This window comes from Phyllobates terribilis, unplaced genomic scaffold (assembly GCF_046119375.1).
Source record: "Phyllobates terribilis strain yellow unplaced genomic scaffold, ASM4611937v1 Scaffold_11__3_contigs__length_659146591, whole genome shotgun sequence".
Lineage (NCBI taxonomy): Eukaryota > Metazoa > Chordata > Amphibia > Anura > Dendrobatidae > Phyllobates > Phyllobates terribilis.
Window position 1 is genome coordinate 221,141,046 of NW_027362771.1, and position 17,195 is coordinate 221,158,240.

The 17,195-nt window shown below is 40.6% G+C and overlaps 1 protein-coding gene across 2 annotated transcripts in view; it reads left to right on the top strand.

Moving 5' to 3' along the window:
- TSPAN12 (tetraspanin 12) overlaps positions 1 to 17,195 on the top strand; it is a 256,980-nt gene that overhangs the window by 162,402 nt on the left and 77,383 nt on the right. For both annotated transcript variants that reach the window (XM_073652070.1, XM_073652071.1), the window contains exon 6: positions 18 to 125. In XM_073652070.1, coding sequence (XP_073508171.1) covers positions 18 to 125 — 108 coding nt within the window. The remainder of the gene's footprint in view (positions 1 to 17; positions 126 to 17,195) is intronic.

Here is a 17,195-nt window from a genome sequence, read left to right on the forward strand (position 1 = left end):
ATATTTTTGAATTTTAGGCTGTAATTCAGTGGTCGGATATGATTAGTTTGAAATCAAGAATGCCAAACTATGGTTTACCCAGATACCAATGGCTGACTAATGCATGGAATTTCTTTCAACGAGAGGTAAGAATTTATTTTGTTTTTCAATAGTAAAAGCAGACTTTCCTGCTGCTTCATGTAGAAGTCTGTCTTCATTTCTGCAGTTGTATCACAATATTGCATGCTGTGCTCTATATGCTAGGAATGTAACTATGGAGCAATACAAGATTCATATTAAAGGAAGCTTTATCTACCTGTCTTAGTGGTTGTCCAGCCTTAAGCTACAAGTCTACAATCACTTTCTATGACTGCAGACTTGTGAACCCTCACAAAGCGCACACTGCCTACTGTGAGGATTCTCCGACGCTGGGAGCAGCGGGCGCGTGACCACAAGTATGCAATTTGTATGCATGCGGTCACGTGTCGTCTAGACGTGCGCGGCCTCGCTCAATGCAAGTGTATTGAGCGAGGCTGGACACATCTGCCGGAAGTGACTGCAGACTTGCAGCCTAAGGCTGGACAACCTCTTTAAGAGAGAAATAAGGTTGCATTGCTGCATTATTTTTTGCTTAGTGTATGACTGAAAGACATTGAACTATTGCTGAGGGAGGACTGTTTCACACCCACCACTATGTATGGCTGTGTTGTGCTTTTTATCTATATCTAATAATCATCTTCATGTGTTAGCATATCACCACTTCTTGAAGGAACACTCTAGAAAAAATGATACCATTGATTATGCCTGGTGCGGGGCTATAGTGAGTGGTGGATGACCCAAAGAGTAAGAGTAGGGTCACTTGACCTTATTCCCCACATCCCGTTCAACTATTCTGGTTAGACTTTGATCAGAGTGGCATCAGTTTTTCTTGGTCGTGGAGAGAAAAAAAAAAGGTTCTGTAAATTCTCCATTCTGTTAGTCTGGGAAAATCATGCTGTACTCAGAAGTCATCCGAGTGCGGTCCAACTTTTTTCATGAACCCATAGACTTGCATTATCTCTGATTTCTTTCCATGGACCTCTCAGTCTGAAGAAAAAAATGAACACTGCCCCATAGAACAAAATGTGCACAGCCCCATAGAATATCATAGGCAGGAGTGCTACCTGTCGAAACCACGGACAGTGCTTGTCTGATATAAATGGTCATTTGCACAAGCTCCTTAAAGTATTCGTCAGGACCTGGACTATGTATGTATAAGACTAATACAGTGTATCAGTTTTTTCCTGGAGTGTCCTACAAAGAGTAACTGTCATTAATTTTCTTTTATCATAAATCAAACGTACAAATGAAATTAAGAAACTTTGTAAGATGTATCTTATTACAGAAATCTGCTTCTTTCTCCTTCTGGACTGATCATTTATTCTTAAAATTCTCAATTCTGGGGTAAAATCTGTCTTCAGTGAATACAGAATTTCCCATTACTGAGATAGGAGATGACAGTTGGTGCTTTTGAAGAGAACTGATGGTTAAAATATGCAAGTAAATAAAGCATGTGCATGAGACTTCAGAAATCTCATTCATTCTGCTGGTACTTTAAAACGCTGACTGCAAATTGTGAACCTACCCTGTTGTTTTAGGAGAACTTGCAGCAGAATGTCTCTCTGCCCCTAGCTCCTCCTTCCATAGAATTTTAAAAGCACCAACTGTCAGCTTCTGTCCTAGTAATGGGGAAATCTGTCTTCACTGAATACTGATTTACAGATTTTAACCATGAATTGAGAGTGAAAGATCAATTCAAGAGGGGAAGAAGCAAATTCCTCTGATAAGATATCTTACAAAGTTGCTTATTTTCGTGTGTGCTACTGATTTATGAAATAAAAATGAAAACGACGGTGACTGTTTAAATATTTGGATCTGAAAAGTTCCTGCTTTCTCTTTTTATCATCTTTGCAATTGATGAAAAACCATGCCAAATACAAAGCATGCTAGATTCTGTAGTATTTGTTCCAAAAATTAAAGCTTTAGGTCACTCATCCCTCCATTATATCCTATCCATTATGCCAAAAGTACTGAGAAGATGTAACCAGAAGATAACGCAAATCCTGTAAGTCTTGCAATTTCCCCTATTGATATGAAGGACATGGAGATGGAGACTGTAGTTTAACTTTCTAAGGACATTTCATATTTGTTATATGCATCTCCATAACTACTACGCAAGGAAGTGCACAAAGGAAAGATGTCAGGAGTGACATGAATGCCGGAGCAGCGGAAACCAAGAGCTGTGCTGTGTCTATCATTCTGCTGGCCTTGTCATGGTGTTACAGAAATCCATTGTTTTCCAGATTTCCTGTTAATTTAAGCATTTCCTGCTTCTTCATTGATTTGTCTGGTTCAGACGAAAATCAGCTGAAGTGAAAGGGAATTTATCTGATTCATAACACGTTAATTGCATGATTAATTTTTCATTTCCAATTTGTAGGTGTACTGTTAATTCAGGTTTAATAATGTGGCTGTTAGTAGTAAGCGCTAAACCATGTAGGTTAATGAAATTTGTATCATCGTTCAGATTCTTGAGACCTATAAATCTTTAAGGCAGTCTTACCAATGCTTTAATGGAGCTCGTTCTAATTGGAGAAGACCATTTTAGCCTTATAGTACCTTAACATGTACATCTCACCTACCCCGAAAACACATGATAGAAGTGTTCTGAGGCTCATCTATTAAGGGAGGGGGCATTCAGATCTCTAGGATATTGTGTATAAGATGGACTACAGTTAATGTTGTTCATTGAAAAAAGCAATGCAGTTTTTAAGTTTTACTCATGTTTTGTCTCATGCAGCTAAAACAAGAAAAAAAGCTTACTTCCATGGGGTAAATTTATTCATTATTTATTTTACTCACTTATATAGCGCCATTAACTCCAAAGCTCTTTACAGACATTATGGGCACTGTCCCCATTGGGGCTCACAATTTAGATTCCCTATCAGTATGTCTTTGGAGTGTGGGAGGAAAATGGAGAACCCGGAGGAAACCCACGCAAACACGGGGAGAACATACAAACTCCTTGCAGATGTTGTCCTTAACCCCTCCACCCCCGGGCCATTTTCCATTTTTGCGCTTTTGTTTTTTGCTCCCCTTGTTCCCAAAGCCATAACCTTTTTATTTTTCTGTCAATATGGCCATATGAGGGCTTGTTTTTTGCAAAAGGAGTTGTACTTTTGAATGATACCATTGATTTTACCATATAGTGTACTGGAAAATGGGGGGAAAAAAAATTACAGGTGCGCTGAAATTGCAAAAAAAGTGCAATTTCACAATAGTTTTTTTTATTTTTTTTATCATGTTAACTAAATGCTAAAACTGACCTGCCATTATTATTCTCCAGGTCATTAAGAGTTTATAGACACCAAACACATATAGGTTCTTTTTTTATTTAAGTGGTGAAAAAAAAATCCAAAATTTGTAGCAAAAAATAAAATATGGCTCTATTTTCCGAGACTTTGTAGCATCTTCATTTTTCAGGATCTGGGGCTGGGTGAGGGCTTATTTTTTGCGCGCCGAGCTGACGTTTTTATTGATACCATTTTGGTGTGGATACGATGTTTTGATTGCCTGTTATTGCATTTTATCACAATTTTGGCGGTGACCAAGAAACCTTAATTCTGGCGTTTTTGTTATTTTTCTTGTTACCGATCGGCTTAATTATTTTTATATATTGATAGATCAGGCGATTCTGAATGCAGCGATACTAAATATGTTTGTTTTTGTGTTTTTTTGTGTTTTATTTTGATTGGGGCAAAAGGGGGGTGATTTCAACTTTTATATTTTTTAATATTTTTAAATATACACTGCTCAAAAAAATAAAGGGAACACTTAAACAGAATACAACTCCAAGTGAATCAAACTTCTGTGAAATCAAACTGTCCATTTAGGAAGCAACACTGATTGACAATCAATTTCACATGCTGTTGTGCAAATGGAATAGACAATAGATGGAAATTATTGGCAATTATCAAGACACCCTCAATAAAGGAGTGGTTCTGCAGGTGGGGACCCCAGACCACATCTCAGTACCAATGCTTTCTGGCTGATGTTTTGGTCACTTTTGAATGTTGGTTGTGCTTTCACACTCGTGGTAGCATGAGGCGGACTGTACAATCCACAGAAGTTGCTCAGGTAGTGCAGCTCATCCAGGATGGCACATCAATGCGAGCTGTGGCAAGAAGGTTTGCTGACGTGGAGGGGGCCGTAGGAGGGCAACAACTGAGCAGCAGGACCGCTACCTCCGCCTTTGTGCAAGGAGGAACAGGAGGAGCACTGCCAGAATCCTGCAAAATGACCTCCAGCAGGCCACAAATGTGAATGTCTGCACAAACGGTTAGAAACAGACTCAATGAGGGTGGTATGTGGGCCTGACGTCCACAGATGGGGGTTGTGCTCACAGCCCAACACCGTACAGGACGCTTGGCATTTGCCACAGAACACCAGAATATGCAAAGTCGCCACTGGCGCCCTGTGCCCTTCACAGATGAAAGCTGGTTCACACTGAGCACATGTGACAGAGTCTGGAGACGCCGTGGAGAGTGATCTGCTGCCTGCAACATCCTTCATCATGACTGGTTTGGCAGTGCGTCACAAATGGTGTTAGGGGGGCATTTCTTTGGAGGGCCGCACAGCCCTCCATGTGCTCTCCAGAGGTAGCCTGACTGCCATTAGGTACGGAGATGAGATCCTCAGACCCCTTGTGAGACCATATGCTGGTGCGGTTGGCCCTGGGTTCCTCCTAATGCAGGACAATGCCAGACCTCATGTGGCTGGAGTGTGTCAGCAGTTCCTGCACGATGAAGGCATTGAAGCTATGGACTGGTCCGCCCGTTCCCCAGACCTGAATCCGATTGAGCACATCTGGGACATCATGTCTCGCTCCATCCACCAACGTCACGTTGCACCACAGATTGTCCAGGAGTTGACGGGTGCTTTAGTCCAGGTCTGGGAGAAGATCCTACAGGAGACCATCCTCAACCTCATCAGGAGCATGCCCAGGCGTTGTAGGGAGGTCATACAGGCACGTGGAGGCCACACACAATACTGAGCCTCATTTTGACTTGTTTTAAGGACATTACATCAAAGTTGGATCAGCCTGTAGTGTGTTTTTCCACTTTAATTTTGGGGGTGACTTCAAATCCAGGCCTCCATTGGTTAATAAATTTGATTTCCATTGATGATTTGTGTGTGATTTTGTTGTCGGCACATTCAACTTTGTACACAAAAAAGTATTCAATGAGAATATTTCATTCATTCAGATCTAGGATGTGTTATTTGAGTGTTCCCTTTATTTTTTTGAGAAGTGTATTTTAAAAACATTTTTTCTACTTTTTACTTTCTTCAATAGTCTCCGTCGGATCGTCTGATTGATGCGCCACAGACAGCAGGGCTTCAGCCTTGCTATGTGTTGCAGAAATGCTCATCTGCTATGAGCGCCGACCGCTGGGCAGTGCTCATAGTAGATCGGCTATGACAATCACAGGGGTCTTCTGCAGTACCCTGGGTTGTCATGCCAACCCATCGGCGCCCTGCTGTCATGGGCAGGTCTTATGCTCTGGCTTCGCTTCTGGCACGGCTATGTTAAATGTCTCTGTCGGAGATTGACAATGGCATTTAACATGTTAACAGCCATGGGTGAATCTTGATTCCACCCGAGGCTATTAGGTACAAATGATAGCTGATCAGATCAGCTGTCATGTGCCTGAAATGATGCTGGCTTAGCGCCAAAGTCCGCATCAAAGTGGGAGACATAGTCGTGAAGGGGTTAATGGGATTTAAACCCAGGACCTTAGCACTGCAAGGCTACAGTGCTAACCACTGAGTCACCGTGCTGCCCAATTTTTCCCCTGCAAATATTGCTGCAAATCAACAGTTTACATTGAAATCCCTGAAGGCAATTTAGATAACGTTTTGGAGTACATAGACTTGGGTGAATCTCATTCGATTTATGGAAGAAACTAGTGCATGCTGCAATTTTTCCCACACACTGATTGCCACTGAAAAAAGTGCTCATCTGTACTGCCCAATTGAATAAGATTATCAGATCAGCAGAATTTCTTTTTTTCTGGTAAAGTATGTTTTATATATTTAAAGTAGAAACATACAGTATTTAATTATATTTCTGAAGAGGTGAAAATTAAAAACAAGGAATTTGTATTCATTGGTTAACCTTGATTTAATAAAATAGTTGTCTCAAGTTCTTAAATAGGTAAAAGTGCTTGTAAAAACAAGTGGCTTTGCAATTTATCACCTACTAAAAATCCTCTCCATTCTCAATAACGTTATAGTGCACAGCTCATTGTCTAGGTTACCGACCACCCTGCAGTCGCACAGTAGCCGGTTACCAGGTAAGGAGCTCACACTGCTTGCAGGCTCTATGCTTTACAGCCTGCTCATGGCAGCTAGCCGCATGGCTAGATTAAACCAGCCTCAGTCCCATGTGATTCTCCCATGTAGCAGAGGCAATGCTGCCTTAGCTGGCAGCCCGGGAGAACATACAGTTCGGACCAGCGGCGCCATTATGCCACTTCAGGAGTGCACTGCCTCTTACAAATCAGGAAGACAGGAGGCTGGGGAGCAGTGCGCTCCTGAAGAAAGACAAGACAAATTATTTAATGGAACATATTAATATTTATATTCTAATATTAGCACCATGTTAGGGACTCTTTGTATGCATTTCTCTTTATTATCTTCCTATGCTAATACTGACAGACAAGCGCAAGGTTACTGTTCTAGCAATTTGAGGGAGAATGTCTAATGAAATTCCTTTAAAAATAAATTGAATTGTGATAATCCCATGTTACTATGTAATCTATAAAAGGGAAATCTGTCATAAATAAACAGTCTAAACTTCCCTTGAAGTTTTCTAATTTTAAAGTAAAAACCACTAATGTCTATAAAACACCACCATATACATTGGGTGAAATAAATATTGAAAACATCACCAATTTTCTAAGTAAATATTTTATATATAAAGGTGCTATTGACATGAAATTCTCACCAACCCATCCAATCCACACAGGCAAAGAAATCAAACCATAGATGTCCATAAATCAAGTTATGTGTAATAATGAGAAATGACACAGGGAAAAAGTATTGAACATGCTTAGTAAAATTTATTTACCTGATTTTTCATACTATAAAACCCACCTAGGTTTTAGAGGAGGAAAATAGAAACATTTGAAGCAAAAAATGTGGTCATGATGCACTGTTATGGGTGAGGGGGTCTGCTGCGGACTCTGTTATAGGGGTAGTGTACCCTAATTCTGTGCTAATATCCACCATCCTAGTATATATGGTCCCCCTTCCTGTTACACGTGGCCCCCACCCCTATCCTGATATACATGGTCCCCCATCCTGGTATGCTTTGCACCCCCATCCTGGTATGCTTAGCACACCCATACTGGTATGCACGGCACCCCCATCCTGATATGCACGGCACCCCCATTCCCATCACACTGCGCACACACACAAATAAAAAGGATTCTACTCGCCTTCCCTCTCCTCCAGCACTGCATCCAGTTCTGATACCTGCTGCTGATCTCAGTGTGTGGGCAGTGCATGACATCACTGCCATGTGCCTTCACACGCTGAGGTCAGTGGCTGGAATATTGACTGCTCCCCACGCCCAGACTATGGGCATGGGAAGCTGTGAACATTCATTCTCCTTATTAGCGCGCACAGTATCCGCTGCAGCCGCCACCTCCTACAGCGGCTTGGCAATCACTCTCTTCTACAGAGGATGAATATTCACTACTCTCCACTCCCATGTGCGTGGGGAGCAGTGAACATTCATCCTCTTTAGTAGCAGGCACATGTGATCACACAGCAGCTGCAGGAGCCGACTACTGTGGCTGACACCTCGCGCTATTAAGGAAAATGAATATTCACTACTCCACTCTTTAACAGCAGGCACAGTGTTAGCTGCAGCAGACGGCTCCTGCCTGTGACCCGCTCTTCCGCTGCTGCTTCTCCCCCCACATCTCCTACCATCCACAGCTGGACCATACATCTGGACTATAAGACGCAACCCCCCCCACTTTCCTCCAAAATTTTGGAGGAAAAAAAGTGCATCTTGTAGTCCAAAAAATACGGTAATACTTCGTACAAAAGACTTTGTTGGTGATGACAGCTTCAAGGCGGCTCCTTTGTGGAGAAACTAGTTGCATGCATTGACCAGGTGGGATTTTGGCCTATTCTTCCACACAAATGCTCTTCAAATCCTGAAGGTTCCACGTGGGCTCTTTCTATGAACTCTGAGCTTTAGTTCCTTCCATACATTTTCTATTGGATTCAGGTCAAGTGATTAGCTGGGCCATTGTAGGAGCTTTATTTTCTTTCTCTGAAATCAATTGAGAGAGTCCTTGTCTGTGTTTTGGGGAGCATTGTCTTGCTGAAATGTTCGTCCTCATTTCATCTTCATCATCCTGGTAGATGGCAGCAAATTTTTATCAGGCATGTCTCAATACATTTATCCATTTATTCATCCATTCTTCAATCATATATGAAGTTTGCCAGTGCCATTTGCTGAAAAACAGCACCACACCAGGTTGTTCCCACCTCCAAACTTCACTGTTGGTATGGTGTTTTTGGGGTGTTATGCAGTGTCTTTTGGCCTACAACATGGTGTGTATTTTGGCAATGAAAGAGTTCAATTTTGGTCTCACTTGACAAGACTATATTCTCCCAGTATCTCACAGACTTGTCCAAATGTTGTTGAGCAAACTCTAAAGGCGCTTGAACATGATTTTTGTTCAGCAATGGAGTCTTGCGTGCATACAGGCCATGGAGGTTGAATACATTACTTATTGTTTTCTTTGAAACACTTGTACCGTACCTGCTGATTACAGGTCTTTCTGTAGCTCTCTACAGGTGCTACTTGACTCTTGGACAACTCTTCTGATAATTCTTTTCACTCCTATGTCTAAAATATTGCGGGGAGCACCTAGCCGTGGCCGGATTATGGTGAATTGCTCTTTCCACTTCCGGATTATGGCCCCAACCGTGCTCACTGGAACTTTCAGTAGTTTAGAAATTCTAATGAAACCAATGCCATCAGTATGTTTTTCAACAATAAGGTTGCATGGTATTGAGACAGCTCATCATAAGATGTTTGTGTGGCACCTTGGTAATGAGACATCTTTTTACAGGCCATCAGTTGAACTAGCTGATACTATATTTTACTAAGTGGCAGGATTGCTTTCTAATTACTGATAGATTTTAGCTGGTGTCATGACATTCCATGGCTTTTTGCGCCTCTTTCTTCATGTGTTCAATACTATTGCCCTGTGTCATTTCTCGTTATTACACACAACTTAATTTATGAACATCTATGTTATGATTTCTTTGCCTGTGTGGATTGGATGGGTTGTTACCGACATCTGTGGAGAATTTCATATCATTAGCATCTTTAGAAATATATTTACTTAGGAAATTGGTGACTTGTTCAATACGTATTTCACCCGCTTTATAATTTATATTGTGTATGTCTCTTTGTATAATTAAGGACTTCATATTTCAATTTTAGGAAGTACTTTAAAGGACCAGCATCCTGTTTTTATTAGTGGCAAACTTTTTTTTTCTGAAGGTGAAACGTTCACCATAGTCACTGAATAATACCCCCATACAGTGTGTGAAAGATAACCCCATGCAATAACTTCACACAGCAACTGCATAACATCAACATACATTGATTGAGCGATAGCTTAATACAGCTGAATAATACCACCATACAATGTCTGTAAGATAACATCACATGGCAACTGAATAATACCAACATACAGTGATTAAACAGTGTATCCATGCTGAGTAAATGAGTAGCAGCACCATAGTCTCGAGTATGTAATACTTAATTAGATCACTAGACAAAAGTCTCAGACAGCACTGCTATTTAAATCATGTTGTACTACTCTTCTCAGGAGAAACAGAAGTCCACTAGTGTCACACTTGACCCAGACTCTTCTGTGGGTCGGTACGTCGGTCTGTATACTGGTGACCAATAAAGGATAATCTATGGTTGTTGGTGGACTGATACATTTTTTTTTAAATACACAACCATACAGTGACTGAATAATACGATCATTCTGTGACTGAATAATGCCACTTTACAAGGACTATTATTACTATATTTAGCAACTAAATAATACTACCATACAGTGACTGAATAATTACTGTATATAGTAAAGGAATCATGTCACCATACAGTGAGTGAATTACAATATATAGTAAATGAATAATACTATACATATGTTGAATAGTTAATGTATACAGTAACTAAATACTGCCATACAGTGAATGAATAACACTACCATACAGTGAGTTTTTCCTGTATATAGTAACTGAATAATACTACCATACAGTCAGTGAATAAATACTGTATATAGTAGCTGAATAATGCCAGCATGCAGTGAGGTGACTGATTAATAGAGTAAATATGCAAATTGTCTCTTCAGAGAGGAAGAGGACTTGAACTCTAGCGCCACCTATTGGAAGCAGCAATTCTACAAGTCAATATTGACCCTTTAACGAGCCTTGCAATATGACATGACAGACCTGGCTTGTCACTCTCCACAAGGAGAAACCTTACCCCTTAGATCCTGTATAGAGTAACTGAATACTACTACTATACAATGACTGAATAATTGCTGTTTACAGTAATTGAATACTACTATCAGAGTGACTGAATAATACTACCATAAAGTGACAGAATGACAACATTATACTCTGAGTACCGTATTTTTCGGATTATAAGATGCCCTTTTTCCCCCCCAAATTTGGGAGGAAAAGGGGGGTGCATCTTATAATGCGAAGGTACGGTATTTTACCAGGCAGGCGGCGTCGGTGGAGCGGGGTCACAGATGCAAGAGGTTGGCAGGAGTCAGGCGATGCTGTGGGCCCTGTCCTCTCAGCAAGGTCGCGGATTCAGGATGACTTGGGTGGTGGTGGTGGCGGGAGTGGGACGATGCTGCGGGCCCCTCTTGTACTGGCGCCACTCCTCCGTACTCAATGCTTTGCCCCTCACAGGTCACTTGGCATCAACATCCAGCAGTGGTGTCACCCCTTAATACCGAGTTGTCCAATAGAGAACAACCCCTTTAAATAAAGAACTTGGAAAAACTTGGTTGCTTCTCAGTGTGGTGTTACCGTGAAAAACTAAAATATGTTGATCTAACAATCTAATGCATATGTGAAAGACCAAGTACTTCTTCACGCTGATGACCTGTTGAGTTCTCATGGCAACCATAAATGATGTTATAGCAAGTAGTAGACTCCACGGCTTACTATGTAATCAATTCACAAAATAGTAATTCCACATTACCAGCAGGCATACTACAATTCTTCTGGAAAGTTCCCTGTGCCTGCGGGGTGTTAATATACAGTAAGTCATGAATTTGAAAGCAGATTGAGCTTTTATGTATGCTGCCAGCACTTGCATCTGGGAGTTAAATAAAGAGTTTTGCAACTCTTGAAATATTAGAACGCCTCTCCATTTAGTGAAAGAAAGGTAGAGAATACAAAGACATGTCTTCCCTGCATTGTTCAATAGCCGTGGATCATTGGTAAGGCTATGTTCACACATGTTGTTTTTCAGCGTGTAGATTTGTATGCAGATTTTCAGCTGCGTCTAGCAGTACCAGCAAAGTCTGAGAAGCCAGAATTCTCTGTTCACACATTTGTTTTTTTTTTGTTGCGTATTTTGTTCCTTGGTTGGGTTTTTGGAAAAATAGAGCATGTCACTACTTTCAGCGTTTTTTCAGCGTTTTTCCACCCATAGAAAGTAATGGGTGGTGAAAAAAACGCACCGGAAATTTGCATCAGCGTTTTTTTTTTAGCATTTTTGATGGCAAAATAGAATGGGGTTCTTTTTTTTTTCATAGCATTTTATGTACATGCATAAATGGATACAGAAGGCAGTGAAAAAAACGCATAAAAAAACGCAGCAAAACTTGCGTTTTTGACGCAGCTGACTTCCTGCCAGAGATCAGTTTTGCTGCAGATTTGTGACGTAAAAAAAAAACCCAACATGTGTGAACATAGCCTAACAGTTCACTATTCTAAATTGAAAGGAATACCCTAAAAATGAGTATTGTAGAAACAGAAGCCCTGTATGTTGGTGTCTCATCGACAGCGCTGCAGCCAATCCCTGATCTCAGCGAATCTCCCAAGTAGGCAGCACAACCCGCAGAGTTCAGTGACTGGCTGCAACAGTGATGTCACATCAATAGTGCTGCAGCCAAACAGTAGAGATGGAGGCAGCGACAGAGGCACATATCTGGACCATGGGAGTGTAAGTAAAGGGCCATTTGTTTTTTTGTTACACCTAACTGAGCCTATGGAAGAAGTTTGGTGAAATCAAACAACCTTTTTAATAGAATTAATATTTTTATAGATTTTTATTTAAACATTTTAAGATCATTAAAGACCACTAATTATAGTAACCAGAGCTAAATTAATAATCCGTGTACCATTATTATACCACACTTACAGTAATCTAAATTTTTTTTTAAAAACTGTGTGTGGAAATGGTCGGGATGAGCACCTCTGTGAAAATTTGCTTTGTTGGTATTTTCTATTACTGATGGAATTCTTGTTTTTTTTCATAAAAGTATAAGTTGCAAAGAATAAGTTCATTTTCTGATGGGGGGAAAAAAAGAATCAAATTCAGTCCTATATTATGAATTATTAGTAATGTTAAAACCACACCTGTGCCCAGTCTACTAAATACAGGGTGCCTAGATCTGTATCTATGAAATGTTCTGCATATACACGGCGTGTAGAAATACAGGTGCTCAGGATCTGGTGCATGGCAGTAGACCTATGAAGGACGGCCATGCTACAGCCAGCTGCTGCACCGGCAGAGTGAAGAAACCACACTCCACGTAAGGCCTCGTTCACATGTTCAGTATTTGGTGAGTTTTTTTCTCAGTATTTGTAAGCCAAAACCAGGAGTGGGTGATAAATACAGAAGTGGTGACGTGTTGCTCTTATACTTTTCCTCTGATTGTTCCACTCCTGGTTTTGGCTTACACATACTGATGTAAAATACTGCCCAAATACTGAGCGTGTGAACATACTTCAGTGACTCCTGTATGTTGCGTAGCTGGATTTACACCTTTATAGTCTTATTTTCTCAAATTGTCTGTGTGTAATCTGTTATCAGAGAGAAGACTAGATATAATAATAATAATAATTAATAATAAATAATATGTGGAACCAGTAGCTAAGTGCCATGAAACAGGTATTGAAATGAGGTGTAATGTAAACCTATGCTTCAAAGTGTCACAATATATAAAGTGCTTACAATTGTAACATATACACTGGGTTATAATCCTGCCTCTACAGGCACCTATGAATTGTAAAAGAGAGGCGGGAGATGCCATGTAAATTGTTATGGATTTTTTTATATTTTTTTTACTGTATATGTCCATACAACTTTACAAACCTTTTATTATTATTGGTAATACTGTTTATTACACTCTTAGATTAAAGCACAATGTATACCTTTTGCATCAATATCAATATCAACTCAATTAAATACTTGGCGTCAACTAGTTAGCAGTACATGCACCCCCCTGTAGGTGTCACTGTTGTATATGCAATATATGGTAGTGTTAGATGAAATTCCCCAACCAAAATGCGCGCAGACTTTCTCTTCCTTCATATAAAAGCATTTCACAGCTTCATTTCCACCTATGTGATCAGTATGTGAATAGATACAACCAAATCAAGGCTGTTTCATTGATAAGCTGGGCACAGATACGACTTTTGTGACATAATGTAACCAGTCTGAATAGATATGGAAATGGAGATAAAGGAAGGCGAACCTACTGACAGAAGTGAACAGTGGTTATGGATGAAGCTAATGTCTGTTTCAGGCATGGGGAAATGTTGTAATCTTTATTACATGTTAAATATACATACCTGCCTTTATAGAAATGAGATCAGATTGCTCAGTGCATAACCAACATTGTTTCTTCTCCCATCGTTTTATCAAGCACATCATCTACATTTTCCTGGTTGCTATTCCAATATGATGGCCAAGTTAATTTCTAAAATATTAAACGGGTAGTCCAAATTCGGGGACAATCTATTTTTTGTTTAAAGACATGTATTTGGGGTTTAAAATCATTTTTGCAATTAGCTTTCATTAAAAATGTTGCACAGTTTGCTTTTACAAACTCTGTTTTCCTGTACATTCAGCTTTGATGTGGTCAGTGGCCACAATATCATCTGAGAGGAGCTCAGAAGAGACAGATAAGAGTGTTGAAAGCTCGTGGTCAGACTGTCAGATCAGACTTACTAACAGTCTCTCCGTTAACTCATTCACCAGTCAGCAATAGCTGGTGGAACACAGAGGCTATAGAAGACCTATTGTATAAGAAAAAAATTATTGAAAAACAATCAAAAAAATGATTTAGAATCACAGTTACATGCACTTATGGAATAACCTCCCTCCTCCTCCTATCTAGATAGCAGCCGCCATCACCTACTTCAGTATTGGGAAAGTCTGTCTTCACTGAATTTTACCTCAGAATTGAGAATTTTGATAATGACTGATCAATTCTGGCAGAGAAAGAAGCAGATTTCTCTGATGAGATATATTACAAGGTTGCTTACTTCCATGTGTATTATTGATTTATGGAAAAAAAACAAAACAACGTTTACGCTTTAAGTAGGAAAAAAAATGTCCCTAAAGAGGTGGACAACCTCTTTAGATGAAAGAGAACCTGTCACTAGGAAAATGCCATCCAATCTGCAGGCACCATGTGTTTGAGCAGGGGTAGCTCACAGATAGATACATAGTTTTGTGATGAAAGATGCTGTATAACTGGTGTCTTAATCATTGAATCCTCCGCTCATTCTGGCGTTTTCGGTCCAGTAGGTGGTCCGATCAGTGATTGACAGCTTTCTTTGTGTAAGAGTGCATACAGGCATAGCTGTCAGTCACTGACCGGACCGCCCACTGGGCCAATAATCCCAGAAAGAGCAGTGGATTAAATGATTAAAACACCGGATAAACTGGATCTTTTCTCACATCACTATATATCATTCTACTCACCTCTCCCTGCTCTATAACATGATGCCTGCAGATTGAACTGCATTTTCATGGTGGCAGGTTCCCTTTAAGGCTATGTGCCCACGATGCAGAAATGAAGCAGAAAATTTCTGCAGCATTTCTGCATCTCCCTGGCAGAAAAAACGCATGCAGATTGTGCATACGTTTTTCCTGCAGAATACATGCGGATCCACATGCGGATTCACATGCGTTTCCGCATGCAGATTGACAAGCGTTTTCCAGGCGATAGCATCACTTGGAAAGTGCTTGACAACTAGGTCACACTATATAAATCCATGCAAAAGGCATGGATTTATACAGTTTGAACCGTAAAAATTAAAACAAATAAAGCTATACTCACCCCCGAGGCCCCGGCGTGGCTGCAGCGCTCGTTCCTGTCTGGTTCCCGGCTGCCGGCATATCGCGAGACAGAGCGGTGAAGGGCCTGCGGTCACATGACAGTGACGTCACCGCAGGTCCTCAAGCGATGCCGGCATTCAGAGAGAAGCCGCCGGACAGGTGAATATAACTTTATTTGTTATTTTATTCTTTTTTTACAGGTACAATGGTACCCAGGTCTGGATGAGAGTTTCCTCTCCTCCAGAACTGGGTACCATCCGCACATAGAGACGCATAGAAGCCGCTTGTAGAAATGTACAGTCGCGGTTTCTATGCGTTTCAATGCAAGTCAATGGCGGGAGTTCCGCTGCGCTACCGCAAAATTAAATGACATGCTGCGGATTTTTGTACGCAGCATAAACGCTGCAGAAAAATCCGCAGCATGTGCATAGAACATGCGGAATCCCCTTGGGGACCATGGGGTGCGGATTACCTAGCGTTTAACAAGCGTTTACGCTGCGGAAATTCCGCAGCATAAACACTTGAAAAACGCTACGTGGGCACACAGCCTAACCCCATTACGACCTATGATGTACAGGTACGTCATAGATCGCCTCCCCCCTGAACCAAGAGCGGCTGTTAATATGTTAAATGCTGCTGTCAATCTGACAGCGGCATTTAACATGAGAGCATTGGAAGCGCGTCACAAACTATGCCCATCAGCTCCCCTGTCTCATGATCGTGGGGCACCGATGGGTTGGCATGACAACTGAGGGTCTGCAGGAGACCCCCTTGTTTGTCATTGCAGATCTGCTATGAGCGCTGCCTTGTGGCCGGCGTTCATAACAAATGATCATTTCTGCTACACATAGCGGGGCTGAAACCTTGCTATGTGTAGCACAAGCAATCAGAAGATCGCAGTTTCAAGTCTCTTAAGAATATTGAAGCATGTAAATAAAAAATAAAAAAAGTTTTTAAAATTTCCATTAACCCCTCTTTTTCCTCATTCAAAATAAAACCGTAAAAAAAATAAAAAATACACATATTTGGTATGACAGAGTTCAGAAACGCCCGATCTATCAAAATACAAAACTAAATAACCCAATCGGTAAACGGAGTAATGAGAAAAAAAATCAAAATGACAAAATTTAAGTTCTTTTGGTCGCTGCAACATTTGAGTAAAATACAATAACAGGTGATCAAAACAAAATAGTAACCACAAAAACGTCAGCTCAGCACCCAAAAAATAAGCCCTCATCTGCAACCTCGTAATGACCTGGAGAATCATAATGGCAGGTCAGTTTTAACATTTAGCGAACATGGTAAATAAAAAAACATCTTGTGAAATTGCACTTTTTTTGCAATTTCACCGCACTTGGTATTTTTTCCAGTTTTCCAGTACACGATATGGTAAAACCAATGGTGTCGTTCAAAAGTACAACTTGTCCCACAAAAAAATAAGCCCTCACATGGCCATATTGACAAAAAAAACTTTATGGCTCTGGGAAAATGGAGCAAAGAATGAAAGCGCAAAAATGGAAAATCCCAAGGTGGTGAAGGGGTTAAGACTAAAGACAATCAGTCACGCTCTAAGCCCAGAATATAAATGATCGCTAGGGGGTTTACTTCTTGAGCCTTGTGACCCATTTTCATACTGAAAAGGAGTTGATATAATTACACGACTGCTTTACTTTTATGGCAGTGACTGACAGTGGTTTATTTATTTATTTTACTCACTTATATAGTGCCAATAATTCCACAGCACTTTACAGACATT